The sequence below is a fragment of the Rhinolophus sinicus genome, linkage group LG15 (assembly GCF_036562045.2).
Source record: "Rhinolophus sinicus isolate RSC01 linkage group LG15, ASM3656204v1, whole genome shotgun sequence".
Lineage (NCBI taxonomy): Eukaryota > Metazoa > Chordata > Mammalia > Chiroptera > Rhinolophidae > Rhinolophus > Rhinolophus sinicus.
In genome coordinates this window covers 48,195,702-48,220,987 of record NC_133764.1, presented here as the reverse complement: position 1 = coordinate 48,220,987, position 25,286 = coordinate 48,195,702, and the positions used below count along the sequence as shown (strand labels likewise).

At 49.4% G+C, this 25,286-nt stretch overlaps 1 protein-coding gene across 2 annotated transcripts; it reads right to left on the bottom strand.

The window, feature by feature from the left end:
* Positions 1-826: 826 nt before the first annotated feature.
* Positions 827-22,068, bottom strand: ODAD4 (outer dynein arm docking complex subunit 4). 2 transcript variants are annotated; one of them, XM_074320048.1, is made up of 12 exons: positions 21,720-22,068; positions 19,904-20,035; positions 19,499-19,649; positions 18,749-18,810; positions 18,276-18,441; positions 16,709-16,933; positions 16,329-16,536; positions 10,920-11,006; positions 9,459-9,655; positions 6,539-6,639; positions 3,938-4,022; positions 827-1,494 (listed from the first exon to the last, which is right to left on the bottom strand). In XM_074320048.1, exons 1-12 carry the CDS (start codon positions 21,831-21,833, stop codon positions 944-946), a joined length of 2,079 nt encoding a protein of 692 aa, XP_074176149.1. In that variant the 5' UTR covers positions 21,834-22,068; the 3' UTR covers positions 827-943. The 2 variants fall into 2 exon arrangements, with proteins under 2 accessions (XP_074176149.1, XP_019603331.2); XM_019747772.2 differs by having other exon boundaries at positions 827-1,497; positions 21,720-22,066.
* Between the last annotated feature and the right edge of the window lie 3,218 nt (positions 22,069-25,286).

The window sequence follows — 25,286 nt, the reverse complement described above, 5'->3', positions numbered from 1 at the left end:
TTCTCTGTCAGTCTATTGGCTGAGCAGTGCAGGCAGCACGAACCCCCGGGGCCCCTTTGGCCATTGGTTTCAATACAGTCCTCACAGAAACCCCTGGGGCAGGTACCCCATTCTAGGAGGAGGAAGTAACCTTGGGAGCCTGACATTTGACTGTACCTGCAGAGGTGGCACAGGTGAACCAGCTGTGTCTCCTAAACCCAGGCTACTCCCCCTTCTTGGGCAGGAACCTTTTTTCTTCTGGGCTCCTAGAGCACGGTGCCCATGTCAGTGCCAGCATTCATTTCATTCTGCTTTCAGGCCTTAGAGGTTTACAAGGAGGTCTCCCTCACTGAGTGAGGGCTGAGGCTGTCCCATCATGATTTCTTCCATAGAGCCTCCCACAGCACTAGCACACAGTAGGTACTCAGCATGATGAACCAATGGCCCACGACTGGGCAGACATGCCTCTACTCCTTGCCCTCTCCTCCCCCTTTAAGCTGTCCTGATTCCTTGGTCCTCATCTGTTTCTTCACCCTCTTGAAACCCTTTCTTAGTACCTTTCTCATTCTTCCATGAGGTCCTTGGACAGGGCCTGGGGAAGAGGACCACACTTCACAACTTGATCACACGCACTCTGTGTTAGGCCTTGTTTAAGGGTCTATGTGTTTCTCACCCAGTCAGGGTAAGGTCAGAATTCTGGTTGGGAAGTGGTACCCCATGCTAGGTCATTCATTCTCTAAGGCTCTTTTGAGAATGGATGGAGGGTGAGGAGGCAAAATGACAGACCAGGGTTTGTAAGGGTGAACGATGTATATTTAAAAGGAAAACAGTAACAGAAGGAGGCAGAGATGACCTATAGAGCCCAGGCCACATTTTTTCCTCCACTTGAAAGTCTAATTTAATAAGAGCCCCCTGGCCCCTGCAAACACCAGCCTCCTGATCCTAATGCCTACTGACGTTGGCTTCATTCATCTTCCTTTTCACCTTTTTCCATTTTTCCAGGATTTTCTGTTTTCATTTCTCCTATTTCTCCCAATTCTGTTTTCCCCAGTTCTTCTGAGTCTCTCCTGCCGGCTTCTGAAAGTTTCTCCTTTAGTTCTTCCAATTGCCTTCCGATTAAATCTTCTGAGAATTTTTGGTCCAGATCTGATGGCCTCCTGTAAATTTCTCTTGATTCCCTTCTGCTCACTTCTGACAGTTTCCTGCCCGCTTCTTCCAGTCTCCTTATGGCCAGTTCTCTGGACAGTCTCTGGGCAATGTCTCCTGAATCACACCCCATGGCTCCCAGTTCTCTTCTTAAGGAGCTGCCTTTTTTTCTCTGCCTCTTTTCTTCTTCTTCGTCGTCGCTCTCTGTGGTCATCAGAGCTTCGTGAGTCAGCTCATCTTCTATCTCCTTCTCACTCTCAGTTTGCCTTCTTTCCCACTCCTTGATCACCTTCTCAGGTCTGCCTCTCTCTCTTCTCGCTGTTTCCTTCTCCCTTGTCATCACTGATGTATTATCCATTTCATCAACCTCTTCTGAAAAACAAGAAAAAGGAGTGAAGGAAGGTAAAAGTTTATCTCTGGGCCTGGGTGAACCCCGGCTTGTGAGGGCCTGTGCTTCTAAGAGAAGGACCCCTTTCCAAAAGGAGAGAAACGGGATCCTCCATTACTGAATGCCAGCCTTGTTCTGGGCATCGTGTGAGCGGCACAGATGATATCATTCGGTTGTGATGCAAGTGCATAGTGTCATCGATTTGAGTTTGCAGTCAAGGGACCTGAGATTGATGAAGAGAAATCACCCCCCATGGTCACACTGCAAATAAATAAATAAATGCAGAGCCAAAGTTTGAACCCAGGATATTCTGCCCCCAGAGCACATTCTCTTTCCCTACAAGAAACAGCATGGGTGCTGGGAAAGGACAGAAGGGGTCTTTTTTCCAGTAGCTTCATTCTGCATTTCTCTGTGTCCCTGGAGCACATTCATCATGTGTTGGGAGGTTCCCTGTAAAAATATGAGCAGACTGGTCGCAGCAAATTCAGCTGGAGAGCTATTTACAAATCAGAGGGACCCTTGCTCCATGTTTTACCAGCTGCAGAGGAAAGTCACCAATCCCCTCCTGAGTCGCCCTCACATTCTCTTCCTGGAAGCCCCTGGTCTCTAAGGTGCCTGTAGGGCCTCTGGGTTCACAGGGGTGGGGGGAAGGCGCCATTTGGTGGTGAAGACATATGCAATGCTGCCACCTGCTGTTCTGGGAAGGAAGTGCCTGGCAGCTGCCACTGACTGGAAGGCCTTCCCAATTGGTTTTCAGGAGGACACCCCCAGCACACGGGCCTGCCGAGGTTGGGGAGGGCTGTGTGAGGGAGGCTCCTTGGAGCATCTGCTGTTTGCCAGCTTAGTCCCTTCATGTCTATTGCTCCTGTGGCTCCTGTGTCTCCAAGGTCATGTGGGACAGAGGCAGAGCCTCTCTGAGGGAATCCAGCTAGCACATGGCAGACACTGGATAACAAAGGGCTGCTCAAGTGCCCCAAACCCCACACCCAGATTCCCACTACCATGCCTGGATCAGAGAGGGCTTCGGCCTTGGTGTCTGGAGGGGCCTGTCCCCTGGGTGTACGGTGTCCCAGCCCTGGCTCCCCTTCACTGCCGTACAGCTAGGGGGAAGGCAGCACCGAGAGCAGACAGATGCTGTCCTGGTACCAGGAACAGTGTAGAATCATGGGGGAAAGCCTGGAGACAGAAAACCACTGTGGGACTTCAACGCCTCTGCCTCCGTGTTATCCATTAAGGCAAGCAAATAATAAAACTTACTTCATAGTGTTCTTGAGGGCTCAGATAAGTCAGTAGATAGAAAGTCCTGAGAAGAGTGCCTGACACATAGGAAACACTGAATGGAGATCAGTTTCTGTATTACCCATCCCCTCCAGGACTCCCTGCTGAGTCTGTGGAGCTTGGGGTCCCAGGTCCCAGCTCCCTCCTCTTCCCTCACTTCCTTCAGAGAGCCCCAGTAGGGGGGGAGGGGGGAGCAGGTATCAAAGGCCTCTTTACTCCCTGAGGCCTTGGGAGAAAGAACCTGATAAAGCGGGTCTGCCTCTGCACCTCAGTTCACTCTTGTGCCCCTCTGCCCCCGGCCCCCACCCCTGCCCTACCCAGGCTGGCTCTAAAGAGCAGTGCCCCACAGCAGGAGACAGTGTGGCTCCGAGTCAGACTGCAGCGTGATGTGGGCAGATCACTCAACCCCTCTCAGCCTCCACAGCCTCCAGGGTGGTCCCTACCTCCTAGGGGGGTGAGGACTGAATGAGATCATCCTGTCTGATGCTTGACCCAGTGCCTGGCATGCAGGAAGAGCCCCCAAAGTATAAGTTACTGTCATTCTACCTCTGTCTTTGCCCCTGCGATTCCCTGCCAAGTATGCCCTCCCTTTCCCACCTGGCACCTGGAAAACTCTTGGGCATCTTGGAGCCTGAAGCGGGTGATTCTTCCCACTTGGAGCCTTCCCTGTCTCCCCAGAGAAGTCGGGGGGCTTTGCTCATGCTCACACAGAACAGGTCCTGCCATTCAGGATTCGCCAGCAGGAGCCCATTCCGTGGGCAACTCTAATTGTCTGGCTTTCCCACTGGATAGCCTGTGGGCTCCTCCAGGGCAGGGACCGAGCCTCTGTCTCCCCCAAATCTCACACCTTCCTGGTGTGTGACAAGTGCTCAACAAACATTTGATGAATTAATTGAAGAAATACAGGCGTGGGCTCTCGGGGCAGACAGCACGGGCTCAGACCCCAGCCTGAGGTGGGCTGGATCGCCTCCCTCTCCTGCCCCAGAGAAAGGGTGGGGGTGCTGGTGGCTTGGAAATTGGAATGCTCGGTAGACAGTACTAAGCCCTGGGACTGGAGAAGCTACTGGAAAGTGCAGCTGGGACTGACAGTAAAGAACACAGAGGGAGAATTATGAAGCCGCGGTCTCAGGGGCTCCAGGAACTTACTTTTCTCTTTCTTTGCTTTCAGCAAATCCCTGTAGCTCGTTTTCTTCAGCTCATCAATGATGCCCTTGTTGGCATCGTCCAAAGCCTGTGGGTGGGAGAGGAACCGGTAAACTCTCCTAACCCCATTTGGCACCTAACCTCCCCTTTCGCCCAAGTCCCAACCCCAGAGGCAGGACTCTGCACTGAGCCTGCCCCCTCGCTTGCTCCTGGCTCCTTTGAAGGCTCCTGCCTGGAGGTTAGTTGGTGCCTAGGGACATGGAATTCCCCAGGCTAAGTGGTATGAGATATGTGACTGCAGGGAACTGAGACTTCATTTCCCTTGAGTTTAGGCATGTATTTGGGAGGATTGTCTATCTACTGATTTCCACCTTTTTACCTAACGCTTCGTTTGGCTCCAGCCAATGCAAAGAAACACTACAAGCCCCTAAGCTCACAGCAAGGCAGCAAGCAGCAGAGGAAACAGACATACACCACGGGTGGAGCTGGGAGCTGGCCTGCCTTCAGAGGGGCCGCCAGTGGGGCCTGCGACTCAGCCTGTGCTTCTCTTGAGGGTAGGCTCTGCCTTCTTCCTCGGGTCTTGCACAGTGTGGAGCACCAGGAAGCAGTCGGAATCGTCTACCTGAATGACCACCAGGCCTGGACACTCTCCTGCAGTGTTGGGCTGCCCTCCTATACACCTGCCTGCCTGGAAATGCCAATCCAGGGGGGTGAAAGGTCAGGGACTTGGTCCCATAGGGAGTTGCTTACAGGTCTGGGGCTGTTTGGCCTGACAGGCACTTCTCCCTGCCTATCAGCCTTTCAAAACCCTGCCCAGCCTTCAAACCCTCCATGATAGGAAAGGCCCAGGCCTGCCTCCCTGCTGGGGCTTGCTCTCGCTCTGAATCCCCTGCCCTCTATTGCACTAGTCATAGTGCAATCGGGTTTTGTTTTGGTTCAATTTTCCTGCTAACACCGATCTTCCTGAGGGCCAGGACCACAGTCATCACCTTTGGGCTAGACAAGCCAGATCAACCTGTGGTCAGTAAATATTTCTGAATTTAATTGCCATGCTATCTCCAAATATTTGCAGGATGATCATTTGGAAGAGGATTAAATGAGAGAGACCACATGGCTGGTGAAGGGGAGTGCTCTGCCTCTGGAGACCAGATTTCAAGGCAAGGTGCCCATTCGGGGCGCTGACCCCCTCAACAAAGTAAGACGACAGAAATGTGACAGGCCTTAGCTGCCTTGGGCTGGATGAAAGCAGGGCATGGACTGCCACGTGATGGGGTCTCTTGGGAGCAATTTCACCGCCATGACAAGGAAGGAATGGCTTCACCACAGTGTTCACAAACCATGAGCTAGCCCCCTAGAAATCCAAGTGGCTTCTGTGCCATGCTCAGGACTTCAAGTCCAGCCTGGTCCACTGACTGTCTGGGGTTCTTTGCCCCAGTGACCCAACCTGGGGTTTCTTTCCTGCCTTCCACAGATCCCTCAGCGCCTCCAGCCTTTCGTGCCTTCAGTGCTCTTGCCCCTTCTCAGCCTGGCAAGACCCCGCCATCCTTGTCCTTCAAAGCCGGCATGAGGCCCGCCTCCATCTGGAGCTTTCTCGGGGTGTCACTTCCCAGCGTACCTGCTCCCTTTCCTGAACACCTACTGTACCTCCAGTGTGGTTGCTGAGGCCATGCCCCTCGTGCTGCCCCCGAGTTATGCCATCTGGCCTCTCTCAACCATGGGGCAGGCTCCAGAGGACAAGGGCCCTGTTTAGATCACTCCAGCAGATGCTTACTGGGGTCCAGCCACGTGCTGGTGGTGGCTCTGGAATTTTGACATGGGACAGCTTTGAGGGAGCATTCTGGTCGGCAGCGAGAGGTGAGGTGGCCAAGGGATTCATGCTTAGCTGCCGGTGGATCTGCGAGGTTAGAGTGCTGACCTACTGAGGTTGTCCATCTGCCCAGAGTGGCTCTGGGAGCAGTGGCTTCACCTCTGGTCTCTGCCTCCTGAAGCTTACAGCCTGGGCCAGCACTGCCCAACAGAAATTTCTGCAACTAGGGGACACTCAAGGTCTGTACTACGTGGCACCCACAGCCATGTGCAGCTAGGGAGCACTGGAAATGTGGCTGGTGTGACTGAGAAATGGAATTTTAAATTTTATTTCCTTTTAATTCTTTTGCATCTAAATAGCCGCACGTGGCCCATAGCTGTCTTATTGAGCAGTGCAGGGGAGGCAATCACACTATATTTCTCGCTATCTCCTGGAGGAGGCAGCAATTTTCCAAACTGCAAGCTGTAAGATCAATTTAGAAGGTCTCAACCAGCATGAAATAAAAGAAAATGAAAAAATAAACCAGAACAGAATAGGAAATATCAGCATACATAATAAAGGTAAAACTTTCATTTCTATTTTTTATTTCAAATAAAACTATGTGTCAAATAAAACTATGTAAACTGATGGCAGTGGCAAACATTTGAAAGCCACTTAGGACTCCTACCTAGAACGTGTCCTACAGTAGGTGGGTGTAACCAGTGTCTGTGGAATGGCCAGCTAGGAAGGCCGAGGGGCTGAAGGGCCGCCCAATCCACTCCCCACAGCCCTGGGCCCAGCTGGGGGGAAAGGCTCACGCTGATGATCGCCTGCTGTGCCTTGTTGTTGTGGACGAGTTTCGCTTTCTCCAGGGCCTTCTCAAAGTTGTTCACGGCCGACTGGAAGTCTCTCAGCTTCACTGGGGAGCAACGGGAGAGACACAGCACAGGTAGGTGGTGACAGTGTGTGTTGCACGAGGCAGCTAGCTGCCCTGCAGGGGCCAAGCTCCCGCAGGAGCCCCTGGCCTGCCTGGCCACTCCCGGGGCCAGCTACAAGCTTGTCTGAGCTGGAGTTAGTCCCCGGCCTCAGGCGGCATCCGGAGCTGCCCAGTGCCACCCTTTCCATTACATTCTTGGGCCGCCTCCCAATTAAGGACAGAACCTGGGAGTCTAGGATCTCAGGCCATTTCAAAGAGGTCTGTGAGGGAAGGGGGCCTGTGCACACATCAGGTGTCTGCAGGGTGGGGGAACAACTCCATCTTGCCCCATCTTAGATAGTCCCAAGAGAGGAAATCTGTATTTTAAAAATCTTTGCTCAAATTTTTTAAGAATGCTTTGGAGACCAAACGAAATATCGAAGGGCTAGGTGACTCAAGGGCCAGGGGCCAGAGCCTCAGCTCTGGAGCCGTTCCCGCCGTGGTGCAATCTGAAGCCAGACAGAAGGTGGCTCCTCTGAGCTCACCCACCCCACCAATTAGTGCTGGAGCTGGGACTGCAATGACTGACTGCCCTTTAAAAGAGTTTCATTTCAGGACGGAAGGGCAAAGGTGCTCACCAGCTAGGGGCTGGGAAGCCCACATTTCAGCTTCTTCTCTGCTTTCTCTTATAATTGAATATACCCAAGGTCCACCCCCCACCCAAGTATTGCTTTGGGATTCATGGAGGGCCTTGTGTCTGTAAGTTAAACTGCCGAAGGCTATCCCATTGGAAAAGCAATTCAAATGTAATTCTGACACTGCAGGTCTGTAGAGAGTCATAATGCTTATTCAAGGGAGTAAAACATAAATACTTTTTTTTCATTTTAACTGAATCTGTCACCTAAAGTTATCTTGATTCTGGGAGCTGTTTTCCTCTTGCCCCCACCCCCACCCCCTTGCATGCACAAATCCACACATTTGCACCTACAATTTTTGTTAAGTCATAAATAGGCTTTTCCAAGGCCTGTAACTGTTTCTCGTCACTGTTAGAGACACTTCTGGGAAGTTGATGAGAGGGCAGGAAGGAAGAGACTAATGCCTACTGAGTGTTCGCTCCATGCCGGTTCCTGTTCTCAGTGCTTATATACTTAAGTATTATCTTATTTCTTCATACCAACCTATAGGTACATACCATAATTATGCCTACTTGCAGAGGATAAAGCAGGCACAGAGTGGCATTTGTCAAAGGTCCCTGAGCCAGGACGGCCCAGAACCCAAGCTCTGCTTGCCTGGTTGTGCTACCTCTAGAACCCAGTGGCTCCCAGGCTGCTGCATTTGATTTTGTAGCCCCAGCGTGGAGACACTGAGACCGGCAGTGAGTGGCCTGGTTCTCCAGAGGCCCTCAGGGCCTAATACGTCCTCCAAGACTTGGGATAATGTGAACGCTGAGGGGTATATCCCGTCTCCCCTTCAGCTTGACAATGTCCTCCTAAGAACAGGAAGGCGTTCTAGGAAAAACCACAGTAATCATGTCTGTGATTTAGGTTTAAAGCTTTCAGTGGTTTTCTCTATGCTTTTAAGAAAGAATCTATGATTTGTGATGAGGCCCATGAGGCCTGTGGATCTGGCTCCTCATCAGCCTCCTCCCTCGAGACCTCCCTGGTCCTCAGGAGCTCCAGCCGACACTGGTCTCTGCTTCCGCTTCAGATCAGCTCAGTGCCTGCCCACATTCCCAAATGCTGTTCCTTTGTCTGGAAAGCTCTGTCCTCAGCTCTTAAAACAGCTGGCGCCTTCTCATCCTTAAAGTTTCTGCTTAAAAGTCACTTCCTCGGACAGGAGGACAGGAAAGTGTTATCGGTTTTGTTCCCTACTGTACGCCCAACTCGGAGCCTAGGAGGTGCCAAGGGAGTATTTGTGGTATGAATAAATGAATGAATGATTATGCCCCCTGATCAGAGAGTGCCAGTCACCTTTTTCCCTCCCTGGGGGTCAGCTGCACACCTGGGACAGGGACGGCTTAGCACCGTGATTAAGAACCCAAGCTCTACAGTCAGACGGAACTAGTCCCAGCTCTGGCACTTATTAGCCTGTGACCTGGAGCATTTTCCTCGTAACTTTGTATTGTGAAATATTTCAAATATACACAAAAGCAGAAGGAACAGTATAATGAACCCCTATTACTCATCACCCAGCTTCAACAATTATCAAAATATCGCCAATCTCTTTCATGTATTTCTCCTCACCACTGCCCCTTGCTGGTGTAATTTACATAATTATAAAAATGCACATATTTCTAAGTATACAGTTAAATAGTTTTTAGTGAATGTATACAGGTGTGCAATGATCACCACAATCCAGTTTTAGAACATTTCCATCACTCCAAAAAGTTCCCTCCTGTGACCTGGGGCAATCTGCTGAAACAATGCCTCAGTTTCCCCATCTATAGAATGAGGACAGTGATGCCTCTGTCATTGGCTTGCACAGTGATTAAATGCAAGAATGCTGGGAGATAAAGAGTACTAAGGAAGAGGAAGTAGTGATGAGAACTAGGTGGTGTGCTGGTCGGCAGCTGAGCTCCTCCAGGGTAGGGGCAACTCTCAAGGTGCCCCAAGCTCTAACCGAGCTTAGCCCAAAGTAGGCACTCACCACGTGCTGCTCAAATGGGGGAAGGGGGGTGCTGATCCCCACTCTCAGAACCAGAAGTAATCTGGGCAGGGGAACACTGCGATGGTAAGTTTGGGCCTCAGGATTTCCAGCCCGGGTCTGGCAGCTGGGCCTAAGGGCTGGGAAAGATAGGGTGTCTGTGTTCTCTGAGGCCATACCTTGTGCTTGTGCCACCAGAACACTGGCGTTCAGCTGCCACTCAATGTCCCCTTCTTCCTCGGCACACTGCTGGGACTTCTCACCGTAACTCTGGGCCTGCCAGGCCTGGTCCAGCTCCAAGTAGCAGCGGCCGATCTCATGGAACAGCCAGGTCTTCTCCAGGGTGGTTTTTGCCAGAGGGATCTTCTCCTCCCACCTGAGGACATAAAGAACCAGGTCAGCTTCTTCCACTCTAACCCTCCCGAACCCACCCCCACACACACACTTGGCCACAGGAGGTCAAGGCCACCTCCTGGGTGGCAGAATAAAAATTGTTCTCCAACCACCAGTTCTTTTAGATACAGGGGTGGAGCTAATAAGCATTAACATGTTTTAAAACTCAGAAAGCTATTTTGGAACATCTATGGGATCGAATTTGATACAACAATTGAAAATAAGGTTTACAAAATAACATTTAAATAACAAAAATTGTATTTAAGAATATTTAAGTGCATGTAAGAGAAAAATCAACACAGAAGAAAGACTGGAATGAAAAAATATCAATAAAAGTGAGAGAGAAAAAATTTAAAAATTAAATAAATAATAAATAAAGAGTAGGATTAGAATTAGTACTTATCTTTCGACGGTGGAACTGAATAACACTTCTTCTACTCTTCTGTATTTTCCAAATTAACGTTTTAATAATGAGCCCGTATTTACTATAAAACTTTTTTATTTTAAAACGATACTAATAGGTGGGTGAACTCTCCTACTCCTCTGTCTTTTGGCACATAGACCCCAGGGGACAGTCAGGAAACCAAATGAAGTGTAGCAGAGGTAACAAGTCTATTTCAACCAAGTGGGGAGGGCCTGAAGGACAATTTCTCTCTGCACTGAGCAGCCCCCGGAGCTACCTCTCCCAGCGCAGGCCAGTCTCCAGGTCAGGCCCTCCTCCGCGTCTCCCTGGGGCTGAATCACCCCACTGTCACTAGCCCCAGGGTTAGACATCAAAAGTCCAGCACTTGGGTGACGTGGAGAGTTCAGACTCTATTCCCATTGACCCCACGTAACCACAGAGTCACATAGTGTCAGAAGAGCTCCTAGACTCAAGGAGTCCACTGGTTCCTGAACTGGCCCAAGGTAAAGATCACCTGGAGTCGTTGTTAAAAACAGATCCCTGAGTTCCAACCCTAACCTGTAGAATCAAACTTTCCAGGGAAGAGGCCCAGTAATTCACACACCTAACAAATGCAGCTGGTGATTCTTATCACTGGGACATTTTGAGAAAACACGGATTCTAGTCCATTAATTAAACTGATGAACCCCAGAGTTTACAAAGTGGCTTGCCCAGCAGAGCCAGGAGGCAAATGTGGGTCTTCCTATGCTTCTTTTCCTGCCATCCTGGCCCCAGGCTGGGAGTCTGGTGTGAGAGTGGGGAGTTCTGGCCACGAGGGGGGAAGGGGTAGTCCTTGGTCACTCACGTGTCAATGGCTTGCTGGAATTTCCCAACTCTGGCAAAAACCCTGCCAATGTTGTCAAGGGCTCTTGACTTGGCATCAGGAAGGTCACTGAGGGGAAGAATCATGACAATTATTCACTAGAAATTGGTTGTTGGGCCAGCCCAGTGGCTCCGGTGGTTGGAGCGCCGTGCTCCTAATGAGGAGGTCTCCAGTTCGATTCCCACATGGGCCAGTGAGATGCGCCCTCTACAGCTAAGATTGTGAACAACTGCTCTCCCTGGACCTGGGCTGCTGTGAGCAGCTAGAGGTTGGCATGAGCTGCCGTGGACTGCCCTGAGCGTCCATGAGAGGCCGGCGGTGGCCAGTGTGAGTGGCTGGCAGCCATCGTGAGCTGCTGTGTGCTGCTGTGGGCTACCATGTGCTGCCGTGGGTGGCCCGCAACCATCATGAGCTGCCAGCAGCCAAGAGCTGCTATAAGCTGCTGTGAGCGGCCAACCAACAACTGGCGACCGACTGCCTCAGCCGGGGTAGCACAAGGCTCATAATACCAGCATGGGCCAGGGAGCTGTGTCCTACATAACTAGACTGAGAAACAATGGCCTGAACCGGAGTGGGGGGCAAGGTGGAAGAAAGGGGGGCCCAAAAAAAAGAAATCGGCCATTTTAGGCACAGTGGAAACAGAAAAGAAGTCAAAGACAGGGGCCTTGGTCTTCGGGACTCGTCCAGTTTCAGGGTCACGCCCAGGCTGGCAGGCTAACACCCAGGCCCTATGCCCTGTGGCCAGGAGTGAACATTATCAGGACATTTCCGGAGGTGATTAGTCAACAGCTTGCAGATAAGTTCCTTTGATGTTCCTTTGGTAGTAATTCCCCTTCTAGGAATTTACCTCAAGAAGATAACTGTTACCTCAAGACGATAAATGTGAGAACACTTATTAAAGCGGTGTTTACAATAAATACACATTGGAAACAACCTAAATGTTGTCAGTGCCTCAGCACTGTATGGGGTGGGGGTGGGGGGGAGTCCCTGATACAGTAAGTTAACGTCAGATGATAGGAGTGTATATACTATGTGTATTGCCCCATTTGTATTAAAAATAAATATGCGAGGCCTGAAGTAGGATGCTGTGCTCCTGGCTTTGGCAACGGAGAAAGGGGCCTGGAGGGAAGGAGGGCAATGAAAGTAGCTCTAGAAGCTGGGAAAGGCAAGGAAACAGACCCTCCCTTACAGCCTCTAGAGGGAGTGCGGCCCTAAGAACACCATGATTTCCGCCTAGTGAAACTGCCGTCAGACTTGTAACCTCCACAACTGTTAAGAGAATAAAAGTGTGTTGTTTTAAACCACCCCAAAATAAGTACATAAGCAAAAAGTGGGCATTTTTAAAAGAAGAGAGAATGTAAGTCTAATTATAAACGATGGTTACCCAAGGGAACTAAGAGTATGAGGGAAACTTCTATTTTTTTCTTATTTTTTATTGGGGAATATTGAGTAGCAGTGTGTTTTTCCAGGACCCATCAGGTCCACGTCAAGTCATTGCTTTCAGTCCAGTTGTGGGGGGCACAGCTCAACTCCAAGTCAAGTTGTTGTTTTCAATCTAGCTGTGGAGGGCGCAGCTCACTGGTCCATCTGGGAATCAAACCGGCAACCTTGGTGTTATGAGCACTGTGCTCTAACCACTGAGCCAACAGAACACACGAAACTTTTAATTTTAAATGTAAATTTTTTACAGTATTCACATGTCACCAGGAAAATGAGCTATTTCTCTAAAGAAAAAGACAATTGCGACCCCCTAAATCAATTCTTTACCATGTGAACATTCTGATCTCTGTTAAAAATTACCGCCTTCCGAACAAATAAAACAAGAAAACCTTCCCCCAATCCCAGATCCCCTCCACCAGCAACCCCTCTCACTCTCTCCCTTCCCATTTCCTCTGCGCCCCTCAAGGCCCTGCAACCCAGAGGCTGCCATATCTTCCATGAAACTCCTCTGATCCAGTCTCCCTGTGTGGCCAGCTGCCTTTCTAAAATGCAAGCCATGGCTCTACCCACAGCGGCACTCACACACATCTGCGGAGTCCCACCGCAGCCCTGCAGCCTAAGTGCCCACAAAGATGTCGTCACATAAATTCCTGTGCAAGCTGAAATACCTTTCTGTGCAGCCACTCAAAGAATGAGACCTTTCCCAAGACACATTCTTTTCCAAACAAACAAAAGAACCCCCACAGAAGTGAGTTGCTTTTGTTTTAAAAAGCCTGTGTATGTAGAGATGTATATAAACATGCAGGTAAACACATTGAAAAGGGCCCAGAAGGACACCTCTCAGCATAGTCCCAGGGAAGGATGGTTGTGGGGGGCGGGGAAGGGGGAAAGAGGGGAAGGACTTTCACGTTCTGCTCTCAGCACCACAGAGTTGTGAATCAAGTACAGCACTGTAGTACTTGTGCAAGATCAAAGGCCCTCAGTACCTTCAGGATCAGGTTCTTCCTCCTCAGGGTGGCACCTGGTCCTCCCACTCCCCACAGATCCTGGCCCCAGCCCCACCAGACTACCTGCAGTGCCCCAAGTCCTCCAACCATGCCATGTCCCTCTTCCTAAGGTGCCCTTCTCCCTCCCCCTCATCCCCTTTGCTGACCCTCCTGTCCTCTCGGAAGCCCCCTCAGCTTCCAGCATTGCTCCCACCGGCCTTTCTCCTTGGATCCTCAGCCATACTTGCACCTGCTGCTCTCACAGCACCTCTGATGTCAGCCTTCCCTTCCAAAGTGGGTGCTCTGTTATGGTGTAAGGAATGAATGAATAAGTTGTAATGCTATTCATAACAATAACATGTAATAAGGTAGCAATAAAAATAATAATGAGACAGCATGCAATCAAGTCATCTATAGAGTATTTGGAGAAAGAAATGAGGGCTGGGGTCATTAAAGAAGTTACTTTGACAAATTTGGGTTTGAGCTGCATCTCCAACGATGACAGGCTTTTGGGGGGAGGGGCAGAGAGGGAGGATCATGGCCGATTAGAATGAGGAAGCACATGGGGCACCCTGAACTCACAAGACTGGAGGCCTGTTTGTGGATGTTAAAAAGAAACTAACTTTGTTTAAGGAACACTGCTGTTTATTCAGCCACCTAGCACACATTTTTTAGCGCACATGCCCACTTGTGGCAGGTATTGGGAAGAAAAAGGGAACATAAGAGTCTCGTCCAGAGTTTCACAGGGCAGGGCAGGATACAGGTGGAGTGTGGAGAGGGAGCACAGAGAAGGGATTTCTAAATTACCCCTCAGGAGCATGGAAGGCTTTTTCGAAGGGAGACACTTATTTAAATTATGAAGGATGGGTAGGATGGAGTTGATGAAGAAAATCCTGGCGAGTGAAAAGGAGGTCCCATTTAGGGACTTCAGGAGAAGAGCCACAGGTGTGGGCTGGGGCACAGATGCCCAGGGGCCTGGAGAGGGCTGGGTCAAGAGAGAACAGGACAAGTCAGGTCAGGAAGGGCGGCAGAAATGGGCATTTGAACTCTATCCCAACCACTGGATTTGTTTTGCACAGAAGGACCAGCTGGGCTGCAGGAAATCCGGGTCAGAAGTGAGGAGGGTCTGGGCTGAGCTGTGGGAGGGAAACAGAAGCGCAGGTGCTCCAGGAGACGGCAGGAGGAGGCACGGACAGGACATGGGTGGGCTGGGCGTGAGCAGCGAGGGGAGGGAGATGTCTGGGAAGCCGCCTGGGCTCCTTGGGGACTGAGGGGCCAATAGTGCCATCCTCACGCATAGGGAACCCTGGAGCAAGAGGCCTGGAAGGAAGGTAAGGGATTCCACTTTGAACATGCTAAATTTGGGATTCCTGTGGAACATCCAAGTGGAAATGCCTTGGAATCAGTTGGACATGCAGGTCTGGGGGCTCGGGAGGGAGTCTGGCTGGAAGTAAAGACAGATATATGGCTTTAAGGCATGGGACATAGTTGGATCCAAAGAGCCGTATATTAATGTATCTTAATCTGCATAATCCCTGTGAGTTGGTATTATTATGTCTTTACTATAAATGAGGAACCTGAGAAGGTGAGCAACTTAATTAAATCCACACAGCTTCCGAGTGCCAGAGCCAGAAGTCAAAGTCAGGTGTCTCCAACGCTGGTTGTTTGCTTGTTTTCTACTCCTGGGATGACCAATGCATGATACTCCTGCTCCGCATGGTGGAGGCAGGCGAGAAACAAACCGGGAATAAACAGATTGCAGGGCTCAGATGAGTAAGAAGGAGAGGGCATGAGGCAGGCAATCCAGGCAACCCAGTTTGACCCAAATGGAGGACTGACGCCAGAGGGCTGTGCAAAAGTAGGCTCAGAGAGGAATTTGAGTGCCAAGCAAAGGCGTTTGGTTTTAACCTGCAAGCAATGAGGGGCCAAGGCCTGTTTGTCAGCAGGGGAAGGGGGGTTGACAGATGAAATGCAGGGCATCACTGGAGGGGACAAGTGGGAGCAGCTGAAGGCAGGGAGAGCTGAGAGCAGACCTGTGAGTGGAAACAGGATCATGGGAGACTGAAAAAGGCTCAGAACTGTGGGGCAAGTAGGAACCGTGAAGGAGAAAATCATGCATGACTCCAAAGGTTCAAACCAGGTGCTCAGAAAGTCATGGTACCGCTGAGAGTGGGTCAAGTTTTGGGGAAGAGCTCATTCCTGGGAGAGTTGATACATGTACTCTACATGCCCTCCCCCCCTCACCCTATGAGGTGGGGCTATTACTATGTCCATCTAACAGAAGAGATATTGAGGCTGAGAGAGGTTAAGGTGTCTTGTCTATGGTGCCACGGCTGGGAGGTACAATTCCAGAGCCCAGGCAATTGGTCAGTAGAATGCTTTCTGAGGCCCTGCTGGGTCCGACTCCTGCCAACTAGGTCCAGCCTCCTCTTGGCCACTCTTCCCCTGGCAACACCCTGTGCTCTCCAGCCTCAAGCTTCCTCCCTCCTGCCTCAGGGCCGTCCCACAGGCCAAGTGTGTTCCCCAACGTCCAGCCAGGTCCTCCTGGGATGTACTTCTCATAGCACTGGGTCCTCTACTTTTCCTCCATGACACTTAACACAATGGCTATTTATTAGTTATGTCACTTTTTATTTGACACCTGCAGGGAAATGACGTTTGTGTCTGATCACTGTTGTGTTCCCAATGCTAACAGCATCTGGCAGGTCTGAGGTTGAGGAATGCTTGTTGAGATGGTGTAAGAATGAAAATATCCCTAAGAACCAGGCCACTGGGAGCTGTTTGGAGTTTGGGGCCACTGCTCTCCTCTTTGTGGCCCCCCCAAAAAAGCTGACAGTCCCGGTCTGCCCCTTATCCTTAGACCCGGGCTGGTGGCGCAGCCCCAGCAAAAGGGCGAGATCTAGCCCCAGCCCCATTCCTCTGTAGGCCCCTGGGCCTTGGCCGCTCCGCCTCCCCAGTGACTCACTATTCCTTGGCGATCTCCAGGTCCTTCCTGTGGCTCTGCAGGGCTGCTACCATCTGCCCCAGCTCCATCTGGGCATTCCCCATGCAGCTGTACAAGTTTCCAACCAACTCATCCTTGTTGGGAACATCTTCTTTGTTCCATTCCAGCACCTTCTTCAGCACTTTCTCCGCTTTCTGAAGGCTCCCTTCAGCGCTGCCACTGGTCAGCACTGGGAAGGAAAAGAGGTGATGTGAAGGTAGGAGCAGCCTCCTCAGGGCTGATGGGAGAAACTGCCTCCCCTCAGATAACTACGCACAGCCCGGGGAAGCCAGAGGCTCAGGCTACTCTGTTGCTCCTTCCCCTCTTGGAAAAGGTCCCACCCCTCTGAGAATACCACCCACGCATGTCAATGTCCTCCAGGCTCTTGAGGATGTAATGGACTGTCTGCGAGGGCCGGCGTTTATGCTCCCGCAGCCATTTCTCTTGCATCAGATTCCGGTCGCGCTCCCTGGCGTAGATGGGCTTCTGCTGCCTCCAGAAGTTACTGCGGGTGTCCAGGTAGTTGATGCCCGTCATGATGAGGTCCTCCACGGTCAGGCCACGCTTGATGGTGCCTTTGATCAGGTCTGTGGGGAAGGGTGTGAGGAGGAACCAACCAGAACAGACATCTAAGCGCGTCGCCTCCTTGTGCCTTGGGGTCCCTGCTGCGGGGCCTCCTGTGGGGCAGTCTGCCCAGCTGGAGTTGTGGAAACAGTGAGGAGAGCAAGAGCACGTGGGTGGTAGAGTGGGTCTATCTGGGGCCAGTTGAGGCCAGGGCCCCCCTTTCAGGCACTCCTATGGGACAGAGCTTAGCACATGGGCCTCTTATGGCAAGATGTGAGGAGCTAAAGGAAGGGACAGCTGGTGGATAGTCCCCAAACCTCAGGGCTCTCCCATTTCAAGCTGTGTTCCCAGAGAAGACAGAGTCTAAATGCAAGACCTGGCCCAAGTTGCCAGTACCAAGTGATTCCCTGGATGCTAAATGGGCCAGTGCAAGCTGGGAACTGGAGGGGTGTGCCCAAATCCTGCCCGCTGCCTGAGCAAAGGTTAGAGCTGGCAGCAAAGCTGCAAGTCCACTTGGGGAAATGTTCAGGCCACCCTTTCCCTCCATAGAAGCTCCTCTGCGGGAGGGAAGCGTTCAGGCCTGTTACAGGCCTGTGCCAGCAGTGAAGCTGCTCTTGTCACACAGATCTACAGATGACCTTGGAAGTCAGTTCTGGGGAAAAAGGCATCTGATTCAAGGGTGATTCTTGCCCAGGCTTATCAGCTAATGGCAATATTCTCATCCCTCATCTTATATGAGGCATCCATTTCAAGGCTCCGTCCTATTTCCTGTCACTGCCAGCACAGTGTGGTGGAAAGAGCATTAGACTGGACGTCAGGAAGCCTGGGCTCTGGTTTCGACTCCACCCCTAACTTGCTTTGTCACCTTGGATAAGTTATTCCCCATTCAGGGTCTCTCTTTCTGTATCTATAAAAGGAGGGGTTGGACCAGATGAGGTTCCAGACATTCTAATACTAGTGTCTTAGGATTCGCCTTCTAGTGCTTCCCAGCTGGATTCCTTTGTCCTTCATACAGACTGAAGGCCCAGGGGATGCCCCTTCAGAAACCCTGGTGTAGAGGAACCCAAATCTCCGGTGTTCCCTCCCAGGGTACCACATCATTTAAGAGCACTGATTCTGAAATTGAACTTCCTGGATTCAAATCTGACAGCCGTGTCACTGCTTCCCTATGCATAACTTTAGGTGAGTTACTTAACCTTTCTGTGCCTCAATTTCCTCGTCTATAAAATGAGAATGTTAGTAAAACTGTCCATAGGTACATGTGGGCTGATATTATATGATAGGCTCTGTCTCCACTTTGTGCATTACGCATCCACCCCAGATTCCCTTTGCCCCATTCCCTGAGGCAAACGAAGTGTCTGGAACCTTCATCCAATAGGAGCTTCTCCAGATACTCCTTGTCCACGTAGAGCTCGCCCAGGAGCTGGCGGACAATCTTCTCACTCTTAAGCGAACCCTTCCGCTTAGACTCTGTCAAGGGGTGGTATAAGAGCTGTCTCACGGGATATGACTTCTGCTGGGCTTTCATACTCTAGGAAGATAGAGCAACACCTGAGAGAGGCTCAGCAAGGAGCACAGAGAACCCTGTCAGGGTCTCAGAATCTGTGATACCAGACTCCTCCTCCCGGAACTCCCTATGGGCCGAGCCCCATGGAGTGTGTCTGGTCTGGGAACAACTAGACTCCTAGGACCCCTCAAGAGCTGGGACAGAATCCCATGGCGCCCGTGATAGGCAGGAGAGTTGTTCCCAGGCAAGAGGGCCTCTAAAGGTGTGTGCGCCTCAGGCACACGTAGCCTCGTCCCTCAGAAGGATGTGGTGTCAGAACCTGGGTCCTTACCTCAGCCTGCTTGCTTAAGAAGGAGAGATCCCCTTTGTTCTCCAGCTTAATTGAAGAAGGACCTGCAAGGACAGAAGTGGGGGCTCAGGTCATCCAGGTCCTTGGCATGACCTATCACATATTTTTATGTGGAAATGTCTGCCTTTGGTAGGGGGGTGGTAGAGGTTGTTGCAAAGCAGGCTCTGAGCCAGCCTGACAGGCAAATAAATGGTACAGGATGTTTGGAGCAATACTTCTGTAGGAGGTAGGCAGCCCCCACTAGTCCATGGCAACGAGGGGAGCTCGCCAATCCATGCCATTTCCATACTCTGCTGCCCTCTGGCAAGCTCTGGCTCTCCTTCTTCCTGTCCCCTGCCACTGAGCTGATAGGTAAGGCCAGCCCTTGGTGCACAGGCAGTCAGGGAGGAAGCCAGAGACTAGGGAGGACCAGGCTCAGGACTCCATTCTATCCTATGACACCAGGCCAAAAAAATAAAATATATATATGTAAATAGTTTGTGGTGAGGCAGCAGATGCCCATCTGGCTTTGAGGAGAACCAGACACTGCAGTGCTCAGACCAGTGGATGGGGGATTGGTCCTCCCAGTGGACAGCTCCTAATCCTTAACAAATCAGCAGCACCAAATCCAAACATGGGACTCCCTGTAGGCCTCCTGGTGGGTGTTCACCCAAGGCACCTCAGGCCTTCCTCCAAACCGAAGGTATTCCAAGAGACTTCCTGGATACTGGCATGGGCTCCATGGTCACTCACTTCCCACTGAGTTGTTGATGGCTTCCTGGGCTTTCTGAATGCCCACTTTGAATTCCCGATCAGGCCGCAGCTTATAGCCTTGATGATAGAACACCAAGGCGAACTCAAAGTCTCCCATGGTATACAGGGTCTCAGCCTTTTGCAAAATCCCCTGAAATGAGAGGAAGTCCAGTTGAGGTGGACAGACGAGGCCTTACAGGACTCAGGTGTGGTGGAATAGAAGGGTCCTGGGTTGAGGGTCAAGGTTGGAATACAGAGGCAGGGATCTAGGCAAGTGACCTATGAAGAGAAAATGGCATGAAACTCTAAGCAGTCTGGCTAGTTCTTCTACCACTTCTAACCAGAGGCTGCTGCAGACTGTGGCAGTGATGAAAGCAACAAGGAGTCCTCCACCCATACAGTCACCTTGCAGAAAGTTGGGTCACCCTGGAGTGAAGCCTCAGCATCCTTCAGGGATTTCTCCAACTCTCCCATCTTCAGGAAGCACTTGGAGCGGGCAACCAGGCAGTTCTTGTCTCCATTCTGAAGGTGAAGAGCCTGAGAAAGGAACCACTCAGGTTGACAGGTACCAGGCAGGGCTAGGTAGAACTGGACTGGAAATAGCAGCCCAAACCCTCCTGCCAGAGTTTCAAGCGGACTCCTTGGGGCAGTAGAAACAGGTCTTTGGATTTCATCAGACCAAAAGCAGCCCAATATCGATCTTTGCTTAGTCAACTGGATTATCTGTAAGTGGCTCATCCTGAACAAGGTCAAATCACAAGCTTTGTGGAAGCCACTGGTTGCGATGTGAGAACATGCTACTCTGTGGACATACCAAATTTCCCCGAGTGTCTGGGATTCCTCCAGTTCACTCAGACAATAGAGTACGTTTGGTGCACACCAAGTTCAACTACAAACCTGAAATAGCTGCACAACACACTCAAAATACAATCCAAAGGCTAAGCATTATGAAGGCTGACAAAACCGATTTTAGGACAATCTGCAACTCGAGTTAGCCATTCCACTAGCCCTCCTTTTACATAGCGTATTGAGGATGAATCACTATTTCAGGGGATTAAGATGAAAATGCTAGCAAAACTGAAACTGATTTGGGCCCTAACGTGGGAGCAGAATGCTTCCCTACTCCGAATGTCCTCTCGCCTCCTGTTTGAGATCATTACCATAGTCTGTGGAGTACTGTCCTTCCTGACGCACGGACTGTATGGACCCCTTTCTAAGACCTTCCTACTTTTCCAGGAAGAGGAAATAGCTACTTACTTTCATGGAAAAAGGCCACTTCTAAGCTATCTTCCCTCAGGGTGTTTTTTTTCTCTCTGTCTGAGCTTCTCGGGGATGGAACATAGAACATAATCCAGAGAGAGGAGAGTGGGTAGGGGCAGGGCTCCTCAACTCAATTGTTGACTCATCTGGTCAGTCATTTCTGGTTTTAGTGTGGTTGGTGATCTGAGGGTAGCAATTGAGAAGCTTGACTTTAGCAAGAGTCTTGGGGCTGATTAGAGAGCTATTCTGCCACTCTAGTTGGAATAAGAAGCGGCTATTTGTTGTAAAAGACATTGTTACATGAACATCTAATAGCTTACTTATGGAGAGTGTAGTCCATGGTTTGCATCTCAGCACTGGAGTCTGAGTGCCTGGGGTTGAATCTTGCCTCTGCCACTTGCTAGTTCAGTGATCTTGGGCATGTTGCTCAACTTTATCAGTTTCCTTATCTATAAAATTGAGTAATAGCAGTACTTCTCCCATAGGCTTGTAATGCACTTAGCAGTACCTAGTATCTTAAAACAGCACTCAATCACCTTAGGGTGGGGTGGAGCAATTTACACTAAGGTTATGTATAATAACGTTAGTTATTTACTGATCACCTTCCATGAGCAACTGTGTGCCAGACACTTCACTTCTTCAAGAAGTGTCCCCACCAATCTCCCTGCCGATGATAGGAAGTTGAGGCTGCTCTGTGGAAGAAGGCCAGCCAATCACCAAACATTTGAGTAAAAAAGTAGAAGAGGTCATTGTTAATGCACAGAATGGTGGGTTATTAAGGATCAAGCAGAACGCAAGTGGGAATTGGAAGAAAATGGCTGGGGGGGGGGGCTTATCTGTCACAGTGGTGCATCAATCAAGAACAAGTGAATAATAGAAATGATAGGGTCCTCCATGCATCATCAGGACCTCGGTTCAGAAATCCAAAGTGGTGATGGGTGACAGGTTCAGAGTGACTCACATTGCTGAAGCTAAGAGCGGCTTTAGAGAACTCCCCGCAGAGATAAAGCCGCTCGCCCTCCTCCATGTAAGAGGGAAAGGTGCTTCGCAAGACTTCAGTTTCTGGGTCCGACATGATGACGAGATTCGGAGACGCTGAAGTGGAGAAAGGTAGGAAAAGAAGGCAGAGAATCTCTGGTTTGTGGAAGCCCAGTCTCTTAGCAACCAGGAGACGTGACCTACTTCCGGCCCTGCCCCTCGATCGTGCGGGGGAGGGGGACAACCGCCGCCACTGTGCGCTGGCACCGGTGCCGCCAGAGCGTGTGTGTCGGGTAGGTTTAAGGCGGCGGTGTTTCACAGTGTTTGCTGTTGCGTGTTCCATTGGTTCTCTCCGTAGTTGAATCTTGTGCAGAGTTTACAGCCAAGGAAATAGGAAGAGGATTGGAGGCAGAATTCCAAACAGGGATAAGGCACATATGGCAAGGATATGTGCACCGCGTGTACCACCATCAGAGGGAGCGAGCACTGGGCTTGGAGCCGGAGTAGTACTTGGACAGTCTTCACTCCCTAATTGCGTGACTGTAGGCTGGCATGGAAGGGCTCTGAGCCTTTAAGTTTCCAACTGCGAAGTGAACGTGAAGGTAATAAAACCTTCTGAATGTAAGAGTTTGCATGAGACAATGTGGAAAATAACGTTGGATTCAACCTTCGATTTAACACATTTAATGAGTGCCTGCTAGTGGCAGGCCCAGATCAACGCCTTTCCTGACATTTCCCCCTATCTCCTCCCAGCCTCAGAAAAAAAAAAAAGAAAAAAAAAAAGGTGGAATAGGTTCTTCTAGGTTCCAATAAACACCCTGCTTTTACTACATTACTTTTAAAACATGTGACCTATATTATGGCTGCTTGCACAAGTGAAGTGTCTGGCACACAGTTGCTCATGGAAGGTGGTCAGTAAATAACTAATATCGTTATACATAACCTTAGCATAAATTGCTCCACCTCACCCTAAAGGAATTGAGTGCTGTTTTAGGGTACCAGGCACACTGCTAAGCACAGTACAAGCCTATGGGAAAAATACTGGGAACTTTTTCCCATGGGAAAAGTTATTTCTCGATTTTATACATAAGGAAACTGATAAAGTCGGGTAACATGCCCAAGATCACTGAACTAGCAAGTAGCAGAGAAAAGATTGAATCCCATGCACTCAAACTCCAGTGCTGAGGTGCTAACCACCCGACGGTACTAAGGCAGGGAACTTGAATTTACACAATTCAACTGTCTGGCAAGAGTAGGCGCTAAATAAATCATTGTTAAAGTCTAACTAGTAATAAGATATCCTTGACTACCCGCACATACACACAACCAAGAGTACATGTAGAACTCAGGGAATCTGAATGAGATTAGTGGATTGTGTCACTGTCAACTTTTGGTTGTGTTGTTGTACTAAAGTTTTGCAAGATGTTCCCATTGGGGGAAACTGGGTAAAGCGTACATGGGATCTCTTTGTATTATTTCTTACAACTGCATATGAACCTACAATTATCGTAAAATAAAAGGTTTAATTAAAAGAAGAATGCTTCTTTAATACCAAGATAAACAAATAACATGGTTCCTTCCCTGCAAGGGTTCTGTCTAGGGAGAGAGATGCATAAACAATAATGACGACCTAATGTAGTATTCAGTTTCTCAAAGTTCTGTGTGCCTGTGAGGGACATGAGGACAGAGTGGTGTGAGGCTCAGAATGCTCCGGTTAGGGTTTCGGATGGGTCAGAGACAGTTTCACAGATGGGGTAACATTTGAGCTGAGTGTGAATAGGGTGGGGCCTGAAAGACCTAAGTAGAGAAGGAGGTGAGTGAAGGTCAGACGTGTATAAGTTCGTTCATAAGGCATGTAGGGAGCAGTGGAGTGAAATGCACTGGAGTGAAATGCGTCCTGCTCTAGGTTGTTAAGAGGGGTGCATAGATTAGTTGAACACACTGCTGAAGTGACCAGCAGTTAATTGGAAAAAAAAAAAAAAAAAACTCCTGCAAAGAGAAAAGCTATAGATCCAATGCAATCCGTGAAAATCCCAGCAGACATTTTTTTTTTCAATAATTGACGAGCTGATTCTAAAATTTATGTAAAAATGCAAAGGACTTACATAGAATAGCCAAAACAATTTTGCAAAAGGACAAAGAGAAGGTATACTCTCTGCTTTCAACTTCTTAAAAAGTTAAATATATGTCCCAGGCATTTTACTCCTAGGAACTTATCCAAGAGAAATCAAACCTGTATGGGAACATTGCTACCGGTAGCAGCTTTATCTGTCATAGCCCTAAACTGCAAACATATCTGTTGACAGGTGAATGGATGAAAACATTGTTTACCCGTATAATGGAATACTATTCAGCAATAAAAAGGAAAGAACTATTGATACATGCATAATATGGATAAATCTCAAAATAATTATGCTGACTGAAAGAATTCAGACAAAAAGGACTATATTATTCCCTTTATGTAAAATTCTAGGAAATGCAAAATTAATCTTTATTGCCCCAAAGCAAAATGGTGCCTCTTGAGAACATGGCAATAGGGCAGGGCAGGAGAGAATATAAAGGAGTAAAAGGAGACTTGGAGGTGTAAGGTCTGTACATCATCTTGATTCTGGTGATGTTTTCATGATGTATTCATGCATTAAAACTCATCAAATCATATGGCTTGAATATGTAGTTTATTGTACATCAATTACACATTGATAAAACTTTTTTTAAAAAAACAATAAAATAACAATAATAATGTGTGCTTTTTGGCAGTGTACAAAGCACTTTGTAATCTTCACCATACTCGAGTGAGGAAGGGAGTCAGGCAGTGTTTTTCTGGTTTCACAGATGAAATACTAAGGCTGAGAGAGGTGTCAGGGTTTGCCCTAACCACACAGCACCAGGATATAGGTGATCTGAGCTGGGACCCGTGCCTTGGGTGGGATTGGTAGGATAAAAAGCTCTGGAATTGGAGCTGAGCCTATCCCAGCTGGGCTCTTTATGTTACCTCTTTGTATCTTATTTTACTGTGAAGGTGACCACAGGTACAGAAACACACATAAAACATACATGTACAACTTAATACATAATTATAAAATGAACACCCATGTAATCATCATACAGGTAAGTCAAGAAACATATTGTCGGGGACAGCCGGTTAGCTCAGTTGGTTAGAGCGCGGTGCTCTTAACAACAAGGTTGCCGGTTCAATCCCCACATGCACCACTATGAGATGTGCCCTCCACAACTAGACTGAAACAACTACTTGACTTGGAGCTGATGGGTCCTGGAAAAACACGCTTAAAATAAATTAAAAAATTAAATAAAAAAAAGAAACATGTTGTCAACAGAGGCTCTTCCTGTGAGGCCTCTCCCAAATCACAGTCCCAGCCCAGCATCTCCACCTCCTCCCCAGGCAACCACCCCCCTCCTGGTTACCACCTTGGTCTGAGCCCCCATCATCTCTCTCTTGAATTACCTCCATATCCTTTTAACTAGATCTTCTTGTTTCACCCTTACCTCCGTCCTCCACCACACAGCAGTCAGAATATTCCATTTAAAATGC

Excerpts from the sequence above, each read along its gene's own strand:
- ODAD4 (XM_019747772.2), bottom strand. The coding sequence starts at position 21,833 with ATGTCGGACCCAGAAACTGAAGTCTTGCGAAGCACCTTTCCCTCTTAC. Across the intron at positions 19,650-19,903 it reads GTGACCCAACTTTCTGCAAG|GGGATTTTGCAAAAGGCTGA; the intron begins GTGACTGTATGG and ends CTCTCATTTCAG. Across the intron at positions 11,007-16,328 it reads CTGGAGATCGCCAAGGAATA|TGACCTTCCTGATGCCAAGT; the intron begins GTGAGTCACTGG and ends TCTTCCCCTCAG.